The 27,514-nt window shown below is 38.8% G+C and overlaps 1 protein-coding gene across 3 annotated transcripts in view; it reads right to left on the bottom strand.

Moving 5' to 3' along the window:
* Positions 1-27,514, bottom strand: part of nr6a1a (nuclear receptor subfamily 6, group A, member 1a) — a 142,514-nt gene that overhangs the window by 31,288 nt on the left and 83,712 nt on the right. Inside the window, exon 1 of one of the 3 annotated variants that reach the window (XM_049716451.2) lies at positions 11,762-12,072. The exons of 1 other annotated variant lie outside the window; for it this stretch is intronic. In XM_049716451.2, the coding sequence (XP_049572408.1) occupies positions 11,762-11,777 (16 nt within the window). In that variant the 5' untranslated portion in view covers positions 11,778-12,072. Of the gene's footprint in view, positions 1-2,416; positions 12,073-27,514 lie in introns of those variants that run through there. One more of the 3 variants, XM_049716452.2, reaches the window with a different exon arrangement.

Genomic DNA, 27,514 nt, shown 5'->3' with positions numbered 1-27,514 from the left:
TGATTTTCTAAATCACGGACACTGCCAAAGTCGTCTAAAAATGTTCAGTACTTGATTGTATCTTATGTTTTGACTAATGCTAGACGCCAGTTTTCGATTACTACTGAACGTTCTGGACAGAGGGAAATATTTTGCCTAACAAAGAAAACATATGGTTGAAAGCATGATTAAACTAAGAATACGATGACGTAAGCAAGTACATGGAGATCAAAAGAACAAACTTTGCATAGTCAGGGAACAGTAATAGATTAATGATGTCACAGCCAAAAGCTCACATAATTTCGTACAAAATGACAAAATTGAAAGAATGATGAAAGAATTAGGTGAGACAGTGTATGTGGAAGAATGGAGGAGAATGTTTACAGGAAGGTCACTTGGAGATAAAACCAGCAGGTGCCAGAGGGAGACAGCCCAGCCAAAGATGATCGTCAAGGCTGAAAGACGGAAAGGAAAACAACAGCCCCCACACATCGAATCGCCCATAATCAGCACCCAACCCCACGGAACCAGCTCTCACAGAACCAGCACCCGCTCCCATGGAATCAGACTCTCCTGCGAACTTGCCCCGCCCCAAAGACTCATCACCCATCAAACTCGGCCCACACTGGCATGTGCAACTGAATATAAGCTGACCAAAGAACCTTTAACATTGCCTTTTCTGAATGGAGACTTTCTGCTCTTGAAAGGCCCAGCGCTGTATTGTACTTTCCTGAAAACAGAGCTTTCTGAACAAGAATTGTGATTGAACTCAACCAACCTGTGTAAATCTAATTTCTGCTTCAGTGTCTTAGCATTTTCCTAAATCTGAAGAAATCAAACGAGCATGCAGTGGGTAAATTGGATAACAGGTGATTGGCAATGGCTTTTGCCGTGAGGCGCAGATAGCGCGCTCCCTAAATTGTGGACAAAATCCAACTATATCTATATCTATCTATCTATCTATCTATCTATCTATCTATCTATATATATATATATATATATATATATATATATATATATATATATATATATGTAATTATAATTTGATAATTGATTAGTTTAATCATTTAATTGTTGCAGCTCTAAACTCAATCAGTCATTTCAGGAATACAAGAAATCATGTTGCACCAAACATGATTACTTGGGCCCGCGGGTCACATCCGGCCCACGGGGCCGTTTAATCCGGCCCGCCAAACCTGAATAAATTGTATTACTAAACGTTTTATTGGTCAATTTCCATCCAATGACTGCGTTTCTCCAGTAGATGGGAAAACACCCACCCGCGCATTTACTCGTGGAAGCCGTGTCAGGAAGCTCGGAGCACACTCACAAGTGCGTGTGGTACGGACCCGGCGCACTCCGCGCTCTATTTCTATCAATGCTGAATTTCGAGTGAGGACTGTGACGTCAGCATTCTCCTAATTCGCGCGCTGAGCTTTCAGATACAGTTTTACACTAAAGCAGGGATGTCAAAGTCAAACACACCGAGGGCCAAAAAAACAAATTTGCTACAAGCCGAGGGCCGGACTGGTTCAATGTTTATTAAAATATATCGGAATGATTGCACATAGCCTATTGAACTAAGACCTAACACAGTGTACATTATTTAATGATTAAATGAATATGGCAATATTTTGTTATGGCTCTGTCAGTAACTTCAAGGGAAAATATTTTCAACAGCCAAACAGCAAAAAATTGAATTGTTTTAAAAACAAAATGTGTTTCTTAATATCAAGATAAATGCATAAATAAAACTGCATGCATTATAAACTGAAAGTTTATTATTGTGCTGCTCTATGATCTACCGATCATTGCTTTCAAATCGTAAAATAAAAAATTAATCAAATCAGTTGTATTCTTTCTCATGGCTCTTATCTGCAATTTTCCCTTGGTCCATTCAACTGAAAAATAAATATAAATAAATAAAATTCAAAAATTTACGGCACACAGACAAAACAATACTTTCTTCAAAGAAAAATGTCTTGTAGAAACAAATGTAAAAATGTAACCGAATTAAAAAACGGAAAATACGTTACTGTTCTGTGATGCTCACTTGTCTGAGGCTGAGCCTGATACTTAGAGGTGTCTCATCTTTTGTACAAGTTCATCAATGTTCGGGGTTAGGCTCTGAGGCTCAAAACCCGTTTTTGATCAACTCTCCTTCTGCAAAGGGCCAGGCTGATTTTGCGATCTCTTTTGCCACAATAAAGCTAGCCTTGGCAGCAGCGTCGCTTTGCGATTTAGCATTCGTGAACATAGCCTGTCTGGACTTAAGGCCTCGTTTTAATTTTTCCACCTTCTGTAGCTTTTGTTCATATTCTATTTTCTTGTCTTTGTCTGTGTGTTTCTTAGACGTTTGATAGTGCCTTCTTAAATTAAATTCTTTCATTACAGCCACATTTTCTCCACACAGAAGACACACAGGTTTGCCTCTTACCTCCGTAAACATGTACTCTGCCTCCCACCTGGCCTGAAAACCCCTGTTCTTAGCGTCCACCTTACGTTCAGCCATTTTTGAGGAGGGCGGTATCAGAAAGTTGAACTCTGCTCTGACTACTGATGAATAATGAAGCCGCTTGTGCGAGCTGCAGGGACATCGCGGGCTACCGTTGCATTGTGGGAAATGTAGTGTTGGTGCGTGCAAAACACCAGCGGGCGGCTGTGGCCTGCGGGCCGGTTCTAATAGTAATTCAATATCATCCAGGGGGCCATAGATAATCAATTCGCGGGCCGGATCTGGCCCGCGGGCCGTAACTCTGACATATGTGCACTAAAGTCACCCACAAGCCTTACCCTGGTATCCTTCCATTAAAATGAGTGGCCCGAGGAAAAGAAAGGCGGACACTGAGTGCCGAATGTTTAAAAAAAAAAAAAAGAGAGGACAATTTGGCTCGACCGACGTGTGTGAGCAGACGTTCAGCCACGTGAACATCAACAAAGCCGTGTCACAGATCTAGGTTAACGGACCCCTCAGCTCTATCCTAAGAAATGCCACAACAAATTTGACTCCAGACCATGATTCACTAGCAAAAACAACAACACTGTTCCCACTGAGAATGAAGGGGAGTTTCTCTAGTTTGTTGTAAAAAAAAAAAAAAAAAAGTGCATTTTGAAAATAATTTGTACAGATATTGATTGAAACGAGCGACCATTCTCATTTTCAAACAATGCAGAATGCTCAAGTACTCAAGTACATGGATACACCACCTGTTTGCGACTTTTAACTTTTAAAGGTTTTAAGGCCAACTTGAAGGAAGTGTTTCCCGTTTCCTCACCTCTGTCATTTTCAGATATCCGTCACCGTGTTGCCGTTTTGATTTCTTTATTACTTTATTTAGATGTATTCTTTCACTGATTCTTCAAGATGATGTATTTGGTCAGAATGTTTGCCGTTTTATGTGATTTCGCCTCATAAGATAAATAAACATCTTTCATAAATCTGTCCTGCAGCCATGAAGTGATGGAAATTGTTATTCATAATAACAGTGTCATATTTAATGTGAATCACTGATAGTAGTTTTTTGGTGAAATATTTTATTTAATGCTGTTAATAAATGCATTTGTTTTCAAAAAGCTTTTTTTCGAATATCCATCTACCTACTAAAGGACAAAACCTTTTATGCAATGACCTTTACGTGTCATTTATATTACTTCATACAAACACTACATCCATCTCCTGGTTCGAAATTTAGAACCCAATTCGGCCCGCAAGTCAAAAAATTTACCCACCCCTGGACTAGAGTGTAGCCGCAGCTTATTATGCCTTACCAAAATGTGACAGGGCACATTGGTGAGGCTGCTCGTTTTTCTAAAATCAGCCACGGAGAGGCTAATCCTTGTGATCAGTTGAAGTAGTCATAAATAGACATTTCCATGTAAATCTTGGTGTCAATTGATAGCTGTTTTTGTACCTTTTAAGCGATAGGCTTTAAAATGATTTCCAATGGGGAAATTGTGATCTCTTCCTTCCATGACGTAGTCAGGCTGATGTGTCAAATGAAGCAGGCTCCAACCAAAAAGTGGACGTCAGTAGGTGTACCACTCCTCTGTTAATAAATACCAATAAATCGCTTCTGAGTTTTTTTTCAGGGAGGAATTGTTAGCACTGACATCATTTTTTAATTTAGTCCTATCACATAAGTGCCAATGTTGGGCTCGCTTTACGCTCACTTTAATTTGAGCATATCACACCAGTCATTGACTTTCTCTCTTGTGCTATTTCTGGCTCAATATACTTTATGAACATCTGGTTCAGTTGAAACATGTCCATTTCAGTTTTCCCAAAATGCTTTCCTAGCTAGGGATTTGTTGGGTCTCTGTAGAATATAGGAAACTTGATCCTTCTAAGTGTGTTCAATATGAAAAGTGGCTTAAGGAATGTCTGTTGTGCTCGATAGACAGTATAATACACAATTGAAAAACTGGTCAATTACAACAATTGTCTTAGGGCAACTCAAAGAACAACAATTTGTAGTGTAAAGTAGCAAAACACAAGATTAGGGTGAATTCGGCATTGAAGGTGAAAAATGTTTTTTATTCTCAGGGGAACTTATGTTAGAAATCTCTTCCAACTCAAGATATGAGGATCCCATAGATGACCCATTGCATCCTCACCAATGCCAGCCAGCCATTTGTCAGCCCATGTGCTCATTCAGAAAACACATTAAAACAGTGGTTCTTAACCTTGTTGGAGGTACTGAACCCCACTAGTTTCATATGCGCCTTCACCGAACCCCTCGTTAGTGAATTTTTTTTTTTTTTTTTTTATTCAAGACATAGATGTTTTTTACTAATGCACAAAATGAGCTGTGCATGAACATCACCTTGTTCAAAGAACAAAACCAACACAATGCATGAACTCGCAACAAATTACATACTGGCAAATCAGAAGCTACACGATAAAACAGGTTTGTTCGGACCTCCTCAGTGGGGGCTCTGTCGAACCCCTGAGACGACTCACTGAATCCCTAGGGTTCGATCGAACCAAGGTTAAGAACCACTGCATTAAAACCATATATTTCACTAACCTCTCTTTGTGAAATTCCCAACTTCCTTCACTGAGGAAAAAAACACAACAGCTCTCGTGGCCTTCACTCCAGCTTATTTGCCAAATTTATCACCCTGTCTTTCAAGTGCATGGCCACCATATAATCAGGCTGATTCACACCTTCACACACTTGATCTCAGCGTGTCATGTCCTACGACTCCTCCTTTTCCTTCTCAGAAGATGACAGTTAAATATTCATGACAATTATTCAATGGCTTCACTTCCTTAAAGTTTCTGAGCAATGGATTATTACAACTACTACACCGAAACATATGGAGAAAACACATGAAAATACCAAAATAAAATAAAATGTACAGTACTGGAAGTAAAGAAAAGTTTAAAAAGTCTGAACATTTTGAATTTGAATTGGATTACTTTCAAAAAGCACTAATTTAAGTTTACAGATATGGTTTCTGTCTGTGGGTCGGGGTTTCTCTTTTCTCACAGTGCTGAAAAATATGGCACCTAGCAAGAATTGCTATTAAATAAAATACACTTCAAAAAGGCTGTAACAAAACTTGCTGATATTTGAAAGGAAATGATATCATTACAGTAGGTAATTAACTTTAATTAACAGTGCTGGTGGAAAAACGCTTTTGAATTAAGTTAATGATGAAAGAGTTAGAATCGGATGATGTAAAAAAAAAGTGTTGTTGGTTGTATTGATATTTTAGACATTTTGATGGCGTTACCATAAAGTAACCTGTATTCATTAAATGTGTCTCCAAATAAGGGATTTTTTTTCATTAGATTTTATTTCAAAATGAACTCAGCATTACCAATTGATATCGTAACCTATATTCATTGAATGTGTCTCCAAATAAGGGATTTTTTCATCAGATTTTATTTCAAAACCAACTCAGCGCTACACATTGATATCATAACCTAGTTCTCTGAATATTTTTGCACAATGTGCTACAGAACAAACTAGTTCTCTTTTTGTACACTAACTTGCCTTATTATCAGAATGAGAAAAGTGCCTCATACATCAAAATAATATTTAACACTCTCTTTCTGCAACCAAAAATTATGCATGTTGTACATTTTCACATTAGATGTATCAATTGACCTGCTTTTTACAAATGTATTCATTTTTTTACACTTTTAAATCGCGGTCTTAATGTAACTGCGGGGCACGTGTCCCCAGTACTGTCTGCGCCTATGCCTGTGTGGTAGAATTATGTTCTTGTGAAAACTTACCAAACTGCACGTCAAAGTATTTAGTAAGTTCATATCTGTAATTGAAGTAAATAAATGGTCTTTCATATTAATAATGATTTGTATACCTATGCCTTAGTGTCCAATAATGCATAATATATGTCATAGTTTGTTGCAGTAAATAGATTTTTGTTGAAAAAAATGAAATTTAAAAAAAAAAAAAAAATTATAAACACAATTTCAGGGGGGACGCAATTTGATGATTTTTCCTCGTTTAGCCCCAGCTGTGTCATCTGCATAACTACAACAGCAAACATTGGCGCTCAGAAGCAAAGGTAAAATATACAGAATGAACAACAGGGACTAACCCTTGAATGATTTTGTGCATATATGTATGTATATTATATGTATGTACATGTGTATGCGTATATATGCATGTATACGTATATGTACTGTAGATGCATGTGTATGTAAATGTACATATGTATGTCTATGCGTATATACTATAATAGGGCTGCGTACAATATAATTTTCTGTATCAAAATCAAGATATGAACATTAAAGGTATTAACGTTAAAATAAGGAAGATTGTATTACAATCGAGATCTGAACATTCAAGATCGTAAGATCAAAATAAGGACGATATCTGTCACATGACCTTAGCTACCCTGTGTTGCATGTAAACCACAGTCCAACCAACTACATTCCTTTCAAGTTTGGCAATGATCAAATGCTGAATCAAGCCAGTGACAATCATCTTTCAGAAAGGAAGAGGTGGGGGTGGGTGGGCGCGCGCGAGAGAGAGAGAGAGAGAGAGAGAGAGAGAGAGAGAGAGAGACCACCCTTAACACCCATTAAAGTCAGCATTGTTTCCCAGAGGTCAACCTGGGTTTCATTCCAAACTTTAACACAAACCAGGAAAAGGAAGTTGACCATTTTCAGTTGATGTCAAAGACAAAAATCAACAGCACCATTTTCCACAGCTCACAACAGTTCAGCTTATGGTCTCTGAAAGCCTGATGACAAAATAAGACATACATCACTTGTTATGTTGTTGTCACTGGGCTGTTTTCGTTTTTCTTTTAGGTATTTCAGCAGTGAAGTGTGTTAAGAGCAACATGGCTAAGAATCTAAAACCACTGGGAGCTAGAAAGAAAGCAAGAAACAAAGCAAGAAACAAAGCAAGCAAGCAAGCAAGCAAGCAAGAAAGAAAGAAAGAAAGAAAGAAAGAAAGAAAGAAAGAAAGAAAGAAAGAAAGAAAGAAAGAAACATTGCTCTCATATGCGAAGCAGTTTGCATGCAGGAGCCCCAAGCCTCTCCAAGCTTCATCATGCTGAGAACACACAAGTATGGTGGCCAAATCTCTCTATTGTCCACACCATGAGCACACAAAGGCCAGTTGCATAGTGTAAAGCAGCCTTTTGAGGGGCTGGCAGAGCAACAAGGCCTGCTGCTAAAGGAGTTTCTCTCTTCAGGTTTTGTTTCGTGCTTTCCATCACAATCGTGCTCAGCTGACACAGGGAGCGGGGGTTAGGGTTGCAGGAATCTGCTGTACTTTTCCGCTGGGGCCACACCCCCTCTTTCCAAGCCTACTCGGTTCCTATTTTCCAGATATCATGTCTGTTCTTCTCCTTTACTTATCTCTACAACCTGAGGACGACGAAGGGCGGGGGTGTAGAAAACTTTTTGACTATGACTGGTATGTACATAACACACATCAAACACATTCACAGAGGTTGAAGGCATCTGAAGACCCTCTGGGACTAAGATCTCAAATTCCTGGCAAGCCACACTGTGATGTTAATCTTCTAAGTTATGTGCATGCAGTTGTAGATTGGGTGCTTCCAAAGAAACAATTGTGACCTGTTGACAGAGCCGTCTTAACAATATACACTCAAGCTTAAAGGTTAAATGATTAGCATTAAGTAATACTACACCAGGCAAGAGCTCCATATTAATTATATGTAAACGCAAGCCGCATGCAACAGTTTGCATTTTTTTTTAAATTAATTTTCCATCTGCTTTAAATGTGTTTAGGGTGTTTAATTAGTTCAGGTTTTCTACATTCTGTTGCTCTAAATTTGGTATAATCTCAAATGCCTGAGGATGCCTACAATCGCAATATGCCAAACCAACTTGTATCCATCTTCAAACTAATAATAAAATACTGTTAAACAACATTTAATAAAAATTAAAAAAAAGCTGCTAATGAACAGAGTACATGCATTTATTTCAAAATAACGAAACATGCATTAATGCAAACCTGACCATGCAAGACCATGCATGTTTTTGGGCAAAAAAGCTGCCTAAATGATATTTATATAGCATAAAAATGTGTAAAACCTAAAATATCCCCAGCTGTGATTCCTTTTGAATCCTTTAATACATTGGTTCTCAAAATTTTCTCAACAATTTACTGGCTGTTAAAATTATTTTCAGTGAAGTACCACCTAACTAGTGCAAAGGATTTTTGGATGGAAAACAAAAACAAAAAGATTTAAAACAAAGTGCTCTGCTATTAAAGTCAATTGTAAAATGTAAATATTAAACTTTGAAACTCCATTGGTAGTGGTATTGTTAGAAACCGCGTGGAGATAAAAAGATGTAACTTTAAAAAAAGCAAATATATGAGAAATAAAATAAAAGCAGTTGTTCATTTGCCATCATAGTAAAGCTCTGTTAATAAAGAAATCATTAATCGTTAATTTTAAATAAAAGCAGTGAGTGCAGTGAGTGCTGTCAGGTGATTAAAAGAAATAATGGAATTAATTACAGGACGTGCAATTAATTAATGTAATTAATCACATTTTATTCTCATATCTGATAAAGGTCCCCAAATAAAGAATTTTGAATTCTAGGGCATTACAAGATTGCAGTGCAGTACACCAAGAAGAGAAGATTTGAAATCCACTTTTTTTTATGATTGGTGGGGTGTGCTTGTTAAATAAAATTAAAAAGAAAAAAACGTCAAGCACACCTGCAAACTAATTAGGACAGGTGCATTATTCAAAAATGCAATACAAAAACACTAAAATATCTCAAATATAAAACTGATGCAATACAGCAATTTAAAATTCAGGGATCTCCTGCATTAGTTGCACCTCAGTTTCACACAGCCTGTTGGAACTTTGAAAATCTCCACTCCAAGCACTTATTTAGTGTACAACCAACCATAATACTGAATATTATAGTTTTAGCTTGAAAATGCTAATGTCTCTACTTCTTTAGATTGCACTGTGCTGAAAACGAGACTTGGCAAGAAAAAACAATAAAAGCAAATGTGAATGATGTCACCACACCAGAAGACCAGAATAGATGACCATATTCCACCTATAATGCCTTAGTGTTTAAGATTAAATCTTTGCTCTTTATTTCATGTTCCAAAATGGTGAGTTGTTGTGTGGGTGTGTGCATGTTAATTTGTAAAAATGTGTGTATTATCTTCTTTTTTTTTTGTCTGAAACAAATCATTTTGTTAAATTTACACCACAGCTGATAGAGGTCTGTTAATTAATTATTTTGCTTATGTTCGCTCACTTCTACACTTTGGTGGACAATGCCTGTTGTTGTCCTGTTGTTGATGAGAAACACTACAAATGTCTTTGTGTCTGAGGCTACTGTAGAAGAAAACAGCCCGGCAAAAAGCAGGAAGGAAGCAACGTGCTCCTTCAGCCTACGGGTCACTCACTCACTGGGCCAAATTTAAAATGCTTGCACATGCCATTCCAGATTACTTGCGGTAATTTGCAGTATAATTAATTAATCTAATTCACACATTAAACTGACAGCCCTAGTATAAATATACCCACACTACCATACAATTCAGACATCTCATTTGGAGTTTAGTCATCCAGCACATAGGTGTGAGTGTAACTGATTAAAAACTACATGAATTGCATATGGACCCTTGTATCTCCATTTTCACGGTTGTAAGTGGGACCTTTCCTTTGTGCCGACACAAAAACAATGTTCCCACTACTGTTACTGACTCCAACATGTGTTGCATAAATGTGGGGGATTGAAGTGATTTGGCATATTGGAAATTAATGAGTAAGCGTGTGTGTGTGTGTGTGTGTGTGTGTGTGTGTGTGTGTGTGTGTGCTGTGTGTGTGTGTGTGCGTGTGTGTGTGTGCGTGCGTGCGTACGTGCGAGTGTGTGTGCGCACGTGTGCACTGGGGGAAGGGTTGAATCCAGTTGAAATAACACACCCTTGAAAGACAAAGGTCTGCAACATGATTGACTTGATGGTTTGGTTTGACAGGGCAGTGGCCTGAATGATGGATCAGTTTCAGTGAAATTAAGAAAATGAGTAAGTAGCGTGAATAAACAGCTTCTGTCATCTGCTATTTATAGTTGAGTATAACAGTGTCACTGACCTCCCCCACCCTTACTATTAATCTTATCACTACTCCTGTCGCCTGTATCTGCATCATATAAACAAGCTTCCATGATACCTTTTTCTCCTGACTTTGGTTTTGTTTCACTTTTATTCTTAAACATGGGAAATTAACTACTTCTCAGCCAACAAGGTCCACTAGAAGGTTTAAAGGTGATGTGATATGTTGAAGAGTAGCATTAACCCTGTCTTAGTTGAAGCACAACTGACATGGCTGCTGGCTGAAGGATTAACATGGGGGAGGGGACGAATACAGTAGAATGGTTCCTCCACATGCATGCTACGTCAGAAGTTTGAAGGACAACATTAAAAGAAGACAGTGAATTTGTTTACTAGATTAGTTTTGCTGATAATCAATATATGAAATTAACTTGATTAAAATGAAAAAAATCACAAATGGATGAAAAGTAAAACATTTTTGTGGATTGTGCTATTTTACGTTCCATATTTCTTGATATACAGTGACCCTGGTGGTTTCTTTCTCTGTATAGGAAGTCTGGTCAATACTCAATATTTTATCCATTCATTAAAAATAAGCAGATAAATTCAACTCAAATAGCTAAATCAAACAATAAACACAATCGAAAATAAAAATGTCAAAATGGTTGTATGCAAGACCGTTACTGTAAAAAAATCTTTGACTGTGAAATTCCAGAAATGAGGAAGAATGAGGCTGAAGACTCAGCCTAATGGCTAATTTTTTTTTTACAAGTACAGTAACAGCCATCAAAGATTTCCGACTGCAATCCCGCTGCCATGCATCCAAAACAACAGAATGTTAAAATCACAACCACATTGAATACCCACTAATTCACAATCACACAAATTACTTGAAGACAGTCATGGATAACCTCGCTAAAAAGACCAAATCTTTCCATATCACCGTATTCGGACTAAATATGTCAAATAACCCGTTAGCAAAATGACTAATTACATTTTCTGAGTCACTTTTTAAATACGCCAAGAAGATCTATTTGCATTTACAAGTTGCCATTTAAGCAACACATTGTGGTCTTTTACATAATCCTTCAGTGGAATTTTGCTGGCAATAAAACGGTGCTGGTCACCAAAAATAGACTCCTTATTTTCGCGTATAAATGTCATTCACATGTGAATAGGTTAGGTTTAAATCTTTGGCCTTCTGCAAGAAATTATCAACCACCAATGATAGCCTCACTTACCTTCCCATGTATCCATTTCATGCTTCTTCCAGGTTGCCTGGAACCCATTCAAACATGGAGTCTGCTGAAGAATTGCTTCATAGCTTTTTTCCCCCTTCTCCTCTGTTCTCTCCCCCAGCAACCTCTTTCCTCGACAGCCTGCTCCTCTCTGACCACAGCCGGAGCCAAGTAACACCACTGGTCACTTTACTGCCTGGTCACATGACCACAGAGTTCAAGCCCTGGGGTCGCAGCTTGGCTTGAGGTCCAATGACAGCTAGGGGTTATCTGAGTGGAACTGATAGTCCTATTTTCACTGCCGTCCTACAATACAGCCCCTTCACCCCCGCCCTTTTTTCCTCCAAATTAGCTTCCCCTCCCCTCATCTATGCCTCTAGCAGTTGTAGAAAGGACCAAAGTGCATGTCCAAGCATAAACACAGGTTCAAGCTGACAAAACACACCAACATTAACTAATTGAAGTATTTTGTGTGCCAGGGGAGAAGGTCCGTGCTCTGGTTTCACAACCGGCTCGGTTACCAAGGGGGTGACGAGATAGCCCATTTCCATTTTCAACTGAATTTGGCACAGTATGCATCTTTGTGTTTTTAATATCAATCCGTACCATTCCACATATTGGTATCCTTCCAATGGTGTACTCACCATAGTGGTGCTGTACTGGCACACCTTAATCTTGATTTTACTCACTTCGATCCTACGCGACTTTCTGTCTAACGTGGTTTGGTCATGGACCCCAATTTTATTGTTATAAATACATTTTAAGTAGTATTTTAAATGGATGATATAAGGATCGTACGAAGCTAAAGGACTAGCACGTAAACCTTAGCGCTAATGATTCTAATTTCCGTGACCTTACAGTGTTACGGAAAGCTAGGATCGATTTTGTTCGCAGAAGCACCTCATTCACAGTCACTCAAGTCAAAGAGTGAGGACAGACACAGTAGTAGAATAAGTGGCTGCTTTATTCTCTCTTTCATCCAATTCACATGGCAAACGACTTTCTCAATCTGCCTGATATTGTCATTTGCGTATTGCTTCTCTTTTAATAAAATGTCAACAAACTTCGATGTGTGTGGAGCAACCTTAACCCTAACCCCTTCGGCTGCCCAACAACATGCCTGACCTAAATTAATGTAACTAATGACCCCTTGGGCCGCCTAAAAACATGCCTTTCTAAAAAAACAAGACTTTCTATACAACGCGCTTTCAGGGTTAACGCGATTCCCAAATTCGATAAAGTCCACGTAGAATCGAGATATAAATCTAGTGTGTTAATTGACATGTTTCTACCCACAGTCATATCACAAAACATACCATTTTAAAAATAGTAGTACAATTGAGAGCGGATGAGATATTTTTTCTTTGTTACAGATCATAGGCAAGCAGGTCTTTACATTGTTACTTGTATTTGTTGATTGCAATCGAAGTTAGATGTACGTATGTATATATATATATATATATATATATATATATATATATATAGTTGATTGCTAGTTAGATGTACGTATATATGCAATCGAAGTTAGATGTACGTATATATACATATATATATATATATATATGTATTAGATGTATGTATATATACATATATATATATATATATATATATATATATATATATATATATATATATATATATATATATATATATATATATATATATGTATATATACGTACATCTAACTTCGATTGCAATCAACAAATACAAGTAACAATGTAAAGACCTGCTTGCCTATGATCTGTGTGTGTATGTATTTATTTATTTATGTATATATATTTATGTATGTATGTATATGTATATATATATATATATATATATATATATATATATATATATATATATATATATCGAATTTATATATATATATACCGAATTTATATATATATATATATATATATATATATATACACATACACACATATATATATATATATATATATATATATATACACATATATATATAAAAATACATACACACACACACACACACACATATATATAAATACAGTATATATATATATATATATATATATATATATATATATATATATATATATACATAACAGAACATTATGAACAATATATTACAGGGCTAACATTGTCCCTGAGTGGAAAGGAATGGAACACCATCTGGTCCTGTAGCTTAAGACTTTTTGTCTTTTTTTATATATATATATATATATATATAAAAATACATACACTCACACATATATATAAATACAGTATATATATATATATATATATATATATATATATATATATATATATATATATATATATATATATATATATATATATATATACATACCGTATTTTTCGGACCAAAAGTCGCTCCGGAGTATTAGTCACATCAGCCATAAAATTACAATAAAGCGGAAAAAAACATATATGAGTTGCACCGGAGTTTAAGTCGCATTTTGGGGGAAATTTATTTGACAAAATCCAACACCAAGAACAGACATGAACCAGCAACAACAGCAACAACAGATACGGTATGCTAACGTGACATAAACACAAACGAGGAGTTGAGAACAGGCCTGACGTAACATTACCAGTTATTGAAATAATTATAAAATAAATAACACGTTTATCAAACCATCTGTGTCAATCCAAATCATTAAATCCATCGATCGAATCCGTTGTCCTTTCTGTAAACAACGCTGCGTGTGCGGCGCGCCACTGACGTCGGACTCGTCGTCAGTTGCAGTTCAAATTATTCCACAGGCCCATATAGAAACTATATATCAAATAACAATAATATGAACAACAGTTTTACCGAACCATCCGTGTCACTCCAAATCATTAAATCCATCGGAATCTTCGTCTTCTGTCACTTAAAAAAACAAAAACAAAAACAAAAAAACTGCTGTTGACGCCGGAACTATGTGCGCCGCTGACATCAGACAAGATGTATCAAATAAATGTAATATAAACAATATTTTTATCGAACCATCCATGTTACTTCAAATCATTAAATCCATCGAAATCTTCGTTTTGTGTCACTTAAAACAACAAAAACAAACCCAAAAAAACAGCTGGTGACGCCGGAACTACGTGCGCCGCTGACGTCAGACAAGATGTATCAAATAAATGTAATATAGACAATAATTTTAACGAACCATCCGTGTCACTCCAAATCATTAAATCCATCGGAATATTCATCCTCTGTGTGAATAAAATTTAAAAAAAAACAGCTGTTGACTCCGGACTTACGTGCGCCGCTGACGTCAGCCTCATCATCAGTCTCGTCATCAGCCTCGTCATCAGCCTCGTCGTCAATTGCGGTTCCAATTATTCCACATATCTACGTATATAACTGTATTGTAGCGTTACCAAAGTACCAGGCAAGATGTGGGTTTGGTAACCGGCTCTTTATTTCACAAAACAAGAGCCCGACGTGTGTGTGCTCCAAGCAAGCGCCCTGGATCGCTGATTCTGACAAGCATTACGACACAGTAAAAACACAGTAAAGAGTCATGGCGATTATTATTGTATGATGAATAAGATGAATAAAGGTTTTGTTAGCACAGCTGTCTGAGCATTATTTGACATCATAATCTGGTGATGAAGCGTCACATTGTGTTCTTGCTCTTGCTGCTTGAGCTGATATGAATATATTGAGGCTCGCAGCAGTCAGGGTTAGCCTCAAATTGTTCGTTTCCGGCCTCATCTGCTAGCCCCCAACCATGCATGTGTGAGCACGACATCGCTGGAGCCTTTTGACAAAGAATAAAACCACATTTGCAATATATGAAGCCGTTTTGCTTCTTTTTAACCTGAGCGATTATGTGACCCTGGATGTTTGAAAACATCGGTTACAGTCAGTTTTATGGGCGTAACAAGTTAGCGATCGATGATATCCAGAACAAAATACAGACAATCTGGAACAGTTTGCAGCTCTCAAACACATGCTAAACTTGAATAAAAACATTGTCCAATGCATGAGCTATTCACTGCTTGTAAAGTGCAACAAATATTTAGGCTCAAATACACACATGCAATTACAACAACAGGACTATGTGTTTACAAAGCTCTGCAGTGCCATATGGTAGCAAGCTCAGTAGTATACATGTAACATAAACTGGCAGGTGAAGAGACAGGCTTTGATCACCCTACCAAGAGCCTTCATATTTCTACTTGCGTACCAACCTGCGTAAGACCAGCTCCACTGTCTTACCCCACGCTCAACAGCCCATATTTACTTGTTTCCCTAAAGCAGGCACATGAGCTCTGAGTTGGCTTTGAATTTGAAAAGCTTCTTATATTCTTATACAGTTTGTGAGTTAGTGTTGCGTGGTCATTAGCATTCACATTGGGGGTAGAGTGTTGCAGAGCTGCTGAGAGAGTGAGCATGTGGTATTAGTTGGGCGGAGCAGTGTGGAAAGGGTCAGGCAGTAGACAGGCCGGAGGATCCGAAAAGGCTTGTCCACTACTTTGGGTGGTTAGTTCCAGCTGGAGGAGAGGCTCAAGGGTTTGTCAAGTTGGGCTTATACACTTCTTGAAACCCTGGATAGTTCTCATTATACACCACTGGTAAGGCCACTGGAGGGGATGAAGGAAGATAATTTCTTCATTGGTATGAGAATTTATCAGTGTTCATGTTTAAGAGCGATTCACCTGCCCCTGCCTGGTGCATAGCAACAAGATAGCCGTTTAAATGTGTTTGTACTTTGCACATTTGTGTTTACTAAATCAACTGCAGATACAATTTCCTGCCGTTCTATCTGAAAATGGCATTTGTGTCTTGACCTGTCAAGTATTCCTATCAAACTGCTTTCAGTTAAAGACTACTTTGCACTCATTGTCCCTTCTTAAGAATTTTAAACTTTGGAAGCCATTTCCGCAATTTGGCTTGTATTCCCACTATAAGCTATGTAGGCTGTGGCTGTGTCTCAGGGACATATACTATATATTTTATATATTTAAAAAAAAAACACATGCTACGCCAATTTGGCCATAGGTACGATTGTTAGTGTGAATAGTTGTTTGTCTAAATGTGCCCTGCGATTAGATGGCGACCAGTTCAGTGTGAACCTTGCCTGCCGCCTGAAGACTACTGGCCTGCAACCCTCGTGGGTATAAGATGAGATCAATTCTTTGCAGTTCTCGTTTGTCAATGAAAAGTGAAAATCCAACAGGCTACATTCACACCATAGGTCTTAATGCTCAATTTGGATTTCTGAAATCCTTTTTTTTCTGTACATAAGTACATTCCATCTTAAATGCGACCTTTAGTTAATTTGGTGTGTGAACATGCGCTTTCCCAAAGTGACCCGTATGCAAAGAAGAAAGAAGCGACACTCGCAATGTCATGTTTGCAGAAGTAAATGTGGTCAAGTGAGTTGGCGCCACAGGCTTATCCTTTTATCATCTCATCTCCACAGAGGAGTGATAAGGCAAGAAGTGGAAATAGTATTTTGGGGGAATGAGGTGAGTCATTTCCATCACATTTCATGGAGACGTCTAACCACTACCACGCCTAATGAATTAACTTATGTTTGCCTAATAAGCTACCAACAAAAAAAATAAATGAATGAATAAATGAAAAAAATCAGAATTGAGCCTTTCAGATCCTCTAAAAGAATTAGATACAGACCTTATATGGGCAAAGAAATTGGAATTGAGTTGCAGTGTGAACCTTATATGCCGCAATAAGCACAAGAGCAACCAGGGCTTACTTGAATGGAAACAATTACTTATCTTGTGAAAAGAAACATCCCATTTTTTCAGCCTGAATGACCAACTTAGCTGTCGATACTAGTAGGAAATCTAACCTGAGCAGCCATATGTCACCCTTGACCTTTCGGCACCCTTCCTCCAATTTGGATAAACTGCATAATCAGCTATGTTGCCTTTAACCTTGAAGTAGGTGGGAGTGAGGACAACTACTAAATGTCTGTCATGTGTCATTTTTTATTTTATTTTATTTATTTTATTTTAAATAGTAGCAGTTAAAATGTTTAGTAATTTGTTCTGTACCCATCAAAAGGATTAATTATTAGGATTATTGTTGTTAAAAATGTGTATACAGTAGGTGGCTGTTAATGCAATGTCACTTTTTCCAAAACAAGTCATCATTTTGACTATAGAAGCAATGATTTTTACTAAACAGTTGGAAATGCCATTTTCTATGGTATCTTCAAAACAAAAGGCATTTCCCGTTCTATTTAAAAGATTGTGGGTCTGTTCTTGGCTGTAGTTGGCTAAAATAGCTCAAATCATACAATTGTTTTTTGTTTTTCATGTATTGCTCACAAAATTCAAAACCAAATGAAACAAACATTTCTCTCCAGGAAATATAGCATAATATCAAATATATATGACATTAAAAGTTCATTCTAAATTAGTCAAATGAATAATACCTTGTTTTGTAAGACACTTGATGTTTTTTAGAATATAGCCTGAATACGGCGACTTGAAACATGATCTTAAATATGTTCAGTATGTTTAAACATGCCACTGGTAAGTATTGAAATGTTTATCTTAGAAATGGACTTTCCTACTTCTGACAGACATGCCGACTGTTAAATGAATAGATTTTTTTATTTGTACCACTAGTGATTCAAAATAAGCACAAACAAGTTGATTCTTGTATTGTTTTTAGCATTTCCCTAAGCATCACAGTAACAAAGGGTATTTCTTTTGTTAAAGCTCCCTTCCCCCCAGCACATAAGAGAAACCTTTCTGCTTCTCAGACAAAGAGCTTCAAGATAAACAGGAACAGGCCACGCTGCACCTGTTCTCATCCAATCATACAAACAAAGTTGTACTGTGGAGTATGAAAATGTCAAGGACCTCTATTTACAGTAAAAGAAAAGCATCAGAAGCTTTACAAAGACATTTAACATCCATCCATCCATCCATCCATCCATTTTCTGAACCGCTTAGTCCCCACGGGGGTCGCGGGCGTGCTGGAGCCTATCCCAGCCGTCATCGGGCAGTAGGCGGGGGACACCCTGAACTGGTTGCCAGCCAATCGCAGGGCACACAGAGACAGACAACCAATCGCACTCACACTCACACCTAGGGACAATTTGGAGTCTTCAATCGGCCTACCAAGCATGTTTTTTGGAATGTGGGAGGAAACCGGAGTGCCCGGAGAAAACATGCAAACTCCACACAGGGAGGGCTGGAGGTGGAATCGAACCCGCACCCTCCTGTGAGGCGGACGTGCTACCCAGTGCGCCACCGAGCCGCCTCATTTACCATCCATCTCTAGATAAATTACTATAAGGTTTTGCCAACAATAAGATTGCCTACAGCCCTACAAGATGCAATCTACCCTATTACTGTACATACTAGATCAGGGGTGCCCAATACGTCGATCGCGATCGACCGGTCGATCGCCTAGCCACTACTGGTCAATCGCGTGACATTAAAATGTTTCCCTCCAATTGTCACATCCCTGTTTTTTCTCTTAAACTTAAGATTAAACTTAAGAAAGGGTATAAAAAGGGCAGCTGGACATAGTAAAAAGATTTTTAAAAAAGTATCACTTTCATAGGGAATGGGAGGACTTTTTTTCACGTTGACATATATATATATATATATATATATATATACACACACACACACACACACACACACACACACACACACACACACACACACACACACACACACACACACCCTCCCTGTACGGAGTTTGCATGTTCTTCCCGAGCCCGCGTGGGTTTTCTCCGGGCACTCCGGTTTCCTCCCACATCCCAAAAACATGCTTGGTAGGCCGATTGATCACTCCAAATTGTCCCTAGGTGTGAGTGCGAGTGCGACTGGTTCTTTGTCTCTGTGTGCCCTGCGATTGGCTGGCAACCGGTTCAGGGTGTCCCCCGCCTACTGCCCGATGACGGCTGGGATAGGCTCCAGCACGCCCGCGACCCCCGTGGGGACTAAGCGGTTCAGAAAATGGATGGATCTATCTATCTATCTATCTATCTATCTATCTATCTATCTATCTATCTATCTATCTATCTATCTATCTATCTATCTATCTATCTATCTATCTATCTATCTATCTATCTATATATATATTATATATAGTTCCATGTGTGATCATTTGGACTTCAGAAAATTACGTCAACGTCAGCTATATATATATATATACGGCTGACTAGCTCAATCAGTAAGTGACATGACTTACAAACGGAAGACCCGGGTTCGATTCCCGGCAGGGGCACAATATGAGCAATGAGCGATTACCTTACCAACAGTCAGTGTGGGTCCTTAGGCAAGACCCTTAACGATACCGCCTACCTCAGAGATAATGAGAGTACAAGAAACGAAAGACATGCCGGCTCAGACGTCGCCCGGACAAACAAGGTCTGCGTCAGGTGCTGGGGAACCAGAGCACCCTGATGAAAAATGGGCTACTGGAACAAGACACAAATGGACGAGATGCGAGAATAAGGATCTGTTGGAATGCTACTACTCCAGCAACCCGAGTGAGAGGGGTTACATGCGGAGAATGCGGGAACAATGGCAACTTCAATACCCACAGTCAACACTATCGGCCAAGCAACTAGTAGCTCAATGTTCCAATATCCATAAACGGCACCTGCTATCACACCTCGAGATTGATGAGATACAACACACATGCCATAGCGAAGGCCAACCAGAGCACCAGGTCAGAGACGAGTTAAATCCATGTAAAAGCCCAGAGGTTGGGTACGAAACCCCAATAAGCACAATCAAGCTGAACGAGGCAGCAACTGACCTGAAGAACAAGATCACGGTGAGAATGAATGCTCGGGAACCTAGATACACACTGCAGAGGCTAAGTGAAGTACCCTCAGAAAGTCTCCTAGAAGATGTGAATGCAGCATTGACAACAATTCCTACGGCTACCATCACTGAAACCAATGAGCTGATATACACCTCAGCAGCAGTGATCCTAGAAATGCTTGGCTACAAGAAGAATGACCATATGCGACCACAACAGTGCCCACCATGGAAGAGAAGGCTGGAGGCCAAAATCAAGATAGCACGGAGAGAAGTGAGCCAAATGACAGAGGCCCAGAAAGGTGCAATGAAAAAGCAAGTTCCCAAGAAATACAGCCATATGCCCATACCTGAAGCACTCGAAACTGCCAAACAAAGACTCCAAGCCTTGGCCAGCCGCCTAAAGAGATACACAAGAGAGAATGAAGCCAGACGAATAAACAGGTTGTTCACAACACAACCAGCGAAAGTGTACGCTCAGTGGCAGGGGAATAATAGCAGAGCAGACCCACCAAGGCTGGAAACTGAACAGTACTGGAAGGATATATGGGAGCGGGAGGCATCACATAAGAAGGATGCACAGTGGCTGGTGGCTCTAAGAAAGGACCACAGCAAGCTCCCTGAACAGAACCCAGTAACCATCACAGTGGCAGACATCCAGAGAAGAGTCTCAGGAATGAAAAACTGGACAGCACCAGGCCCTGACATGATCCACAGCTACTGGCTCAAGAAACTTACAACTCTCCATGAGCGCCTGGCAGCACAAATGAACCAGCTGCTAAGGGATGGGACTCACCCTGGATGGCTAACCCAAGGGCGTACGATCCTGATCCAGAAGGATCCATCAAAGGGTACAGTCCCATCCAACTACCGGCCAATCACCTGCCTCTCCACAACATGGAAGCTGATGTCGGGCATAATATCAGATAAGATCAGCAGGCACATGGATCAATACATGAGCACTGCTCAGAAAGGGATTGGTAAAAATACCAGAGGAGCAAAACATCAACTCCTGGTGGATAGAACAGTCACCCAAGACTGCAGAACTAGACGTACCAACCTGAGCACTGCCTGGATTGATTACAAGAAAGCATATGACTCAATGCCACATACTTGGATCACTGAATGCTTGAGGCTGTACAACATCAATGGGACTCTGAGAACCTTCATCGCCAACTCGATGAAACAGTGGAAAACCACACTTGAAGCCAATGGCAAGCCACTTGCACACGTGACCATCAAATGTGGTATATACCAAGGAGACGCTCTGTCCCCAATGCTGTTCTGTATAGGACTGAACCCCCTCAGCCAAATAATCAACAAGACGGGCTATGGATACCAACTCAGGAATGGGGCCACCATCAGCCACCTCCTCTACATGGATGACATAAAGCTGTACGCTAAGAACGAGCGGGACATTGACTCCCTGATCCACACTACCAGGATCTACAGCTCTGACATCGGAATGTCATTCGGACTTGAGAAATGTGGCCGCATGGTGACTAAAAGAGGAAAGGTAATCCACACAAAGGGGGTCTCACTCCCAGAAGGAACAATAGCAGACATTGAGGACAGCTACAAATACCTTGGAATTCCACAGGCAAATGGCAACCTTGACAAGGAAACAAGGAAAGCAGCCACAGCCAAATACCTCCATCGAGTAAGGCAAGTCCTAAGAAGTCAGCTCAATGGCAAGAACAAGTCCCTAGCCATTAACAGCTACGCCCTACCAGTAATCAGGTACCCTGCAGGAATCATACGGTGGCCAAAGGAAGATATACAGACCACAGATATCAAGACACGGAAGCTCCTAACCATGCATGGAGGGTTCCATCCCAAGTCCAGCACCCTGAGACTGTACACTAGCCGTAAAGAAGGAGGCCGAGGACTAGCGAGCGTGAGAGCCACGATCCAAGATGAAACATCCAAGATCCATAAGTACATCAGGGATAAGGCCCCAACGGATGACGTGCTCAGTGAATGTCTCAGACAATGGGCATCAAAGGAAGATGAGGTGCTGGAGGGACCATCATGGGAGGACAAGCCCCTACATGGGATGTACCACCGAAACATAGCTGAAGTAGCTGATATCCAGAAATCCTACCAATGGCTAGAAAGAGCTGGTCTGAAGGACAGCACAGAGGCACTGATCCTGGCTGCACAAGAACAGGCCTTGAGCACCAGAGCAATAGAGGCCCAAATCTACCACACCAGACAAGACCCCAGGTGTAGATTGTGCAAAGAAGGTCCTGAGACAATCCAGCACATAACTGCAGGGTGTAAGATGCTGGCAGGTAAAGCATACATGGAGCGCCATAACCAAGTAGCTGGAATAGTGTACAGGAACATCTGTGCAGAGTATGGACTGGAAGTCCCAAGATCCAAGTGGGAAACACCTCCAAAGGTGGTAGAGAATGACCAAGCCAAGATCCTCTGGGACTTCCAGATCCAGACAGACAGAATGGTAATGGCGAACCAACCGGACATTGTGGTGGTGGACAAAGAGCAGAGGAAAGCCGTTGTGGTTGACATAGCCATCCCAAATGATGGTAACATTAGGAAAAAGGAACATGAGAAACTTGAGAAATATCAAGGGCTCAGAGAAGAGCTGGAGAAGACCTGGAGAGTTAAGACTTCAGTGGTACCTGTGGTCATTGGAGCACTAGGGGCAGTAACCCCCAAACTGGAGGAGTGGCTGAAACAGATCCCAGGAAAAACATCTGACATCTCAGTCCAGAAAAGTGCAGTACTAGGAACAGCAAAGATACTGCGTAGAACCCTCAAGCTCCCAGGCCTCTGGTAGAGGACCCGAGCTTGAAGGGGAAAAAAAAAAAAAGAGACCACCCACGGGGGGTGAGGAAAAGTTTTTATTTTTTTATTTATTTTTATATATTTTTATATATTTATTTTTATTTATTTTTATATATATATATATATATATATATATATATATATATATATATATATATATATATATATATATATATATATAAAATAAATTATTTTTTAGTGGGTAGATCTTTGTGACTTGGTCATTTCAAAAGTAGCTCGCGAGCTGAAAATGTTTGGGCACCCCTGGTCTAGACAATATAACCATTCACAACACTAGATAGCGCCAGATACCTTTAAAGCTAAGTTATGTCACCGTGCCTTATGTGAGCGTGAGCTACCTCAGCTTATCGCGATTGTTGGAGCTCGTGCGCAGCGGTAAATTAAAGGTTGCAGGTATCGACTGAGTATGTTGCTGTGATCGTGTGCGTCTTTGACACAAAGTGAGTATATACATTTCATTGTTACTACTGTCCACTGTTGCGCCGTTTGTCCGATCGCGGTTTGCTTCTTGTTCGCGACGTTTGATTGACAGCTCCAGGGAGCTCCTTTAAGATTGCCTAGCATCGTACGAGTAGCCATTACGCAGCGGCACGGCGACTAACGGTCGCCAGCAAATGTATTTTGTTGTCTCGATCGATGACTTATGTTTGGTGTGTTGCCGAGAATATTTCATTTATGGTGATTTATTATTATTTAAGTAGCTCGCGAGCTGAAAATGTTTGGGCACCCCTGTACTAGATAGTACATGCAATACACAATATTACATCTACTGAGGGATTTATGTCATTCCTCAGTATTCCTTAATGCCTAACGAATATTGTGATGTTTGTTTTTTTATAATTCAGATAGCCTATCCTTGATCTGAGCAGTCCAAGAGGTAATGACCTCAGTAGTGTAACTAAAGCTATAATTTATTGCAACTCACTACGTAGAACTATTTTCCCCTTGAGCCCGTCCACATGAAAGCATTTTATGAGGCTCTGCAAAAGTTTTGAATTGTTACTACATTTACATCCAGTCAATAACCCTTTAAAACATGAATATTCACAGTATTATGTTTTTTTGAAGGCCATGTAGGTACGCACAAAATCCCAAATAGGCCCTTTTTTTTTTTTTCAAACCCAAAGAAAACGCCTAGGTTACCTCTTTTCTAATCCAAATATTGTGTCACATAACTGCGATTGAACGAGACATTGGTTCTTGTTCTATTCATGCTTTTGCTCTATCTGCAAATAATCTTGGTCTTAGTAGTACAGGAAATAAGCTTGTCATCCTGGTCACAATCAGCCAAGTGTGAATACCTTGATTTCTCCGCGGCATGCAGCACAACATCCATGCGTCGCCAATTCACTGGGATATTTAAATGCGTGAATGACTCTGTCCGTTATAGCATGTAAACGGGTTATTCTGAATTTTTCAAAAACTGGAATTTTGACCTCAACCTGAATAGATAGTACATACTACACAGGAACAAGCGTAGCATTTTGTGAGCTCACAAACACCTGTGACTCCGCACTCGGCTTGGTGATGATCCAGAGCCCCTTGGAACCCATGACCGCTAAACTACAGTGTGAAACACTACACTTCCAAAACCTAGCTACTAAAAAGTGTTGATTTTGAGCATTTACTGATATTTTATTCAGATTTGGGGTCCTTTGACAAATACTAGTCACAGACAAGTAATTATACCTGGGAATTGTGAAAAAATGCAATATGTCTGTTTTTGTGCAGACAGAGACTAACCAACTTAATCGACAGGTAATTTGTGGAAAATTAAAAATAAGTTGTTTGAATTTATTAGAGTGGATTATTTCCCTCTTCTGCATACCCAGCCCCAATATAACCTTTATTCAAAAAAAAAAGAGAAAAAAGATACATAAAGTACATGGTTGAGTCAATGACCTAAAAGAGTTTTTTTAAATCAACAGTAAAATGTGCCTTCTATCAAGGCTTCTGCTGAAGGTCAGCCCTATTGTATCATTCAAACCAATTCATCTTCTAAACGTAATACATGAGCAACACAATACTGGGTATTACTGCATATGAGCACTAGACCAACAAAGACATTGAAAAAAAAAAGAAATAGCACAATACTAAGGCTCAAAGAATCATTTTATGAAACGCTTTGCCTATAAGATGATAGTCATTTTCTATGTTAAAATACCAATATGCATTGAATTCAAGTATAAATAAATACATAAATGAATAAATCTCATGAGGGGAAATAAATAAGCAAAGTTGTGGTGAAACACTGAAATAAAATAGTATTTTTGTAGTTGTTTTTGTTATTGGTAAACTTATATTATAATTCATAATATAAGAGACCTCAGAAATGTTGTTAGCCCAAGCAAAGTTGATGTTACTTTTGACAGTGTTGTGCAATCCTTTTCCACAAGCGTTACTCATTTAATCTTGAATCATTTAATCATCATTTAATCTTGACACAAATATATTGGGGCTTATTTAGATTATGTTGCCAAACCATTACTGGGTATGAATTTGTATTCTGTATAATCCAAAAGAGAAGCCTATAGAAACAGAGTTAAAAATATTTTATCACATAATATACTGGCTTTTCTGGAAAAAAATGTTTTACCGAAACCCCTTCATTCACTAAATGTAATTTCAGTGTTTCCTTTTCAATTCCTGGAATACAAAAAAAACGTTGAATCTGTGTGTGTGCGTGTGTGTGTGTGCGTGCGTGCGTGTGTGTGTGCTCGTGCATGCATTAAATATTGCTTCATCAATATTAATCAATAAGGATCAGAATTATAGACTAATAAAAATTGCAAGAATATACACGAACAAATGTAGATACAGTTGAGATATATTATTGCAATAAATGAATTTGTGAATTGTTATTATAAGGTTTAAAATTTAGTACGTATATCATACTCATGACCCCCCCCCCCCCCTACACACACACACAAACAAAATGCTAATTCCTGCTCCAGTTTTAAATAAGAAGTTATAATAAAAAATTGGCAGTGTATTCCATAAATCTGTGTTATTCTGCAGCTTTTGCCACAATCACCAGGAAGGTCGTGGTTTTAGGTTGATGTCAGCACTAACTTTACCACAAGAGGGCAGTCTATAACAAACAGTAGATCTCTCAGAATTGATCAGATAGGAGTTTGAACTCAAGCGGTTGCTCCCAAATTCCAGAAACTCATCTAAGAGGAGCAGGGAGAGACTTGAGAGACTGCCAAGCAGCCCATTCTGAGTTATAAATGACAGCTAATTGACTGATAAAGACTCCTCTCTGCCTTCTTATGTTTTAACCCGTGACCATCCTCTTTTTTTAGCAACGCTCAGAAAGCACCAAGATCCAAATTAGAAGTCAGAGCTTTTTAATATTTCCATGTGGTGTTTTTCCATTGCTGGCCAAACTCTGGTGGGAAATAAGCTGTCAGCACCATTAATATTCCTTCCTCACTATGGCCGTTATACTGAAAATGTGTTTCTTTAATTTTGTTTCCAAGTCAATATCTGGTTTACCAGTGAATGTGCAAAGTACAGAAATGCTATGGTACTATAAATAATTAGAAATAAATATGAATTATTAGTACAATTGCATTATTAAATATGACTATGTACTGAGCTCAGTAATACAAAGGCATTGTATTGAAGACATTAAAATGAATTCTTCGAGGAATAAATCAATAAAAAACATTTACTTTGGACTGACATTCTGACAATGCACATTGCACTCACAATCGCACACACGCACGGACACGCAAAATTTGTTTTTTTAAATAAATGAATATTTAAAAAAATAAAAACAATGTAAAAACAGTCATTTAAAATGTCATTCAGCATTAGCTGTGCTTCACTTTGGCATATTCGAACAAGTAGAATTAGTCTTGTTGTGCAGTATGATGATCTTTGTTATTTAATGATGGATAAAGTTGTCTTCAGCACACTTGTCTGAGCATTGATGGACATGCCAATCTTCAAATGAAGCTTTACTTTGGGTGGCTGCACTGTTTATATGAATCTATTAAAATTACCAGCAATCAGTGTCAAGTGAAGTCGTTCGCTTTCAGTTAACTTTGGACTCGCTTACGTCCACGGTGGAAGTGGTGGGTTGACAATGTGACCAATATATTTTTTTTAAATATCCAGAATTAACAGGTTACGACCATAACAAAGTCATGTTTCTATAACAAGATATAAACAATGCGGAATAGTTCAAGCTCAAAT

This window comes from Syngnathus scovelli, chromosome 3 (genome assembly GCF_024217435.2).
Source record: "Syngnathus scovelli strain Florida chromosome 3, RoL_Ssco_1.2, whole genome shotgun sequence".
NCBI lineage: Eukaryota > Metazoa > Chordata > Actinopteri > Syngnathiformes > Syngnathidae > Syngnathus > Syngnathus scovelli.
The sequence above is the reverse complement of the archived record's forward strand: the minus strand, read 5'-3'. Positions and strand labels throughout refer to the sequence as shown.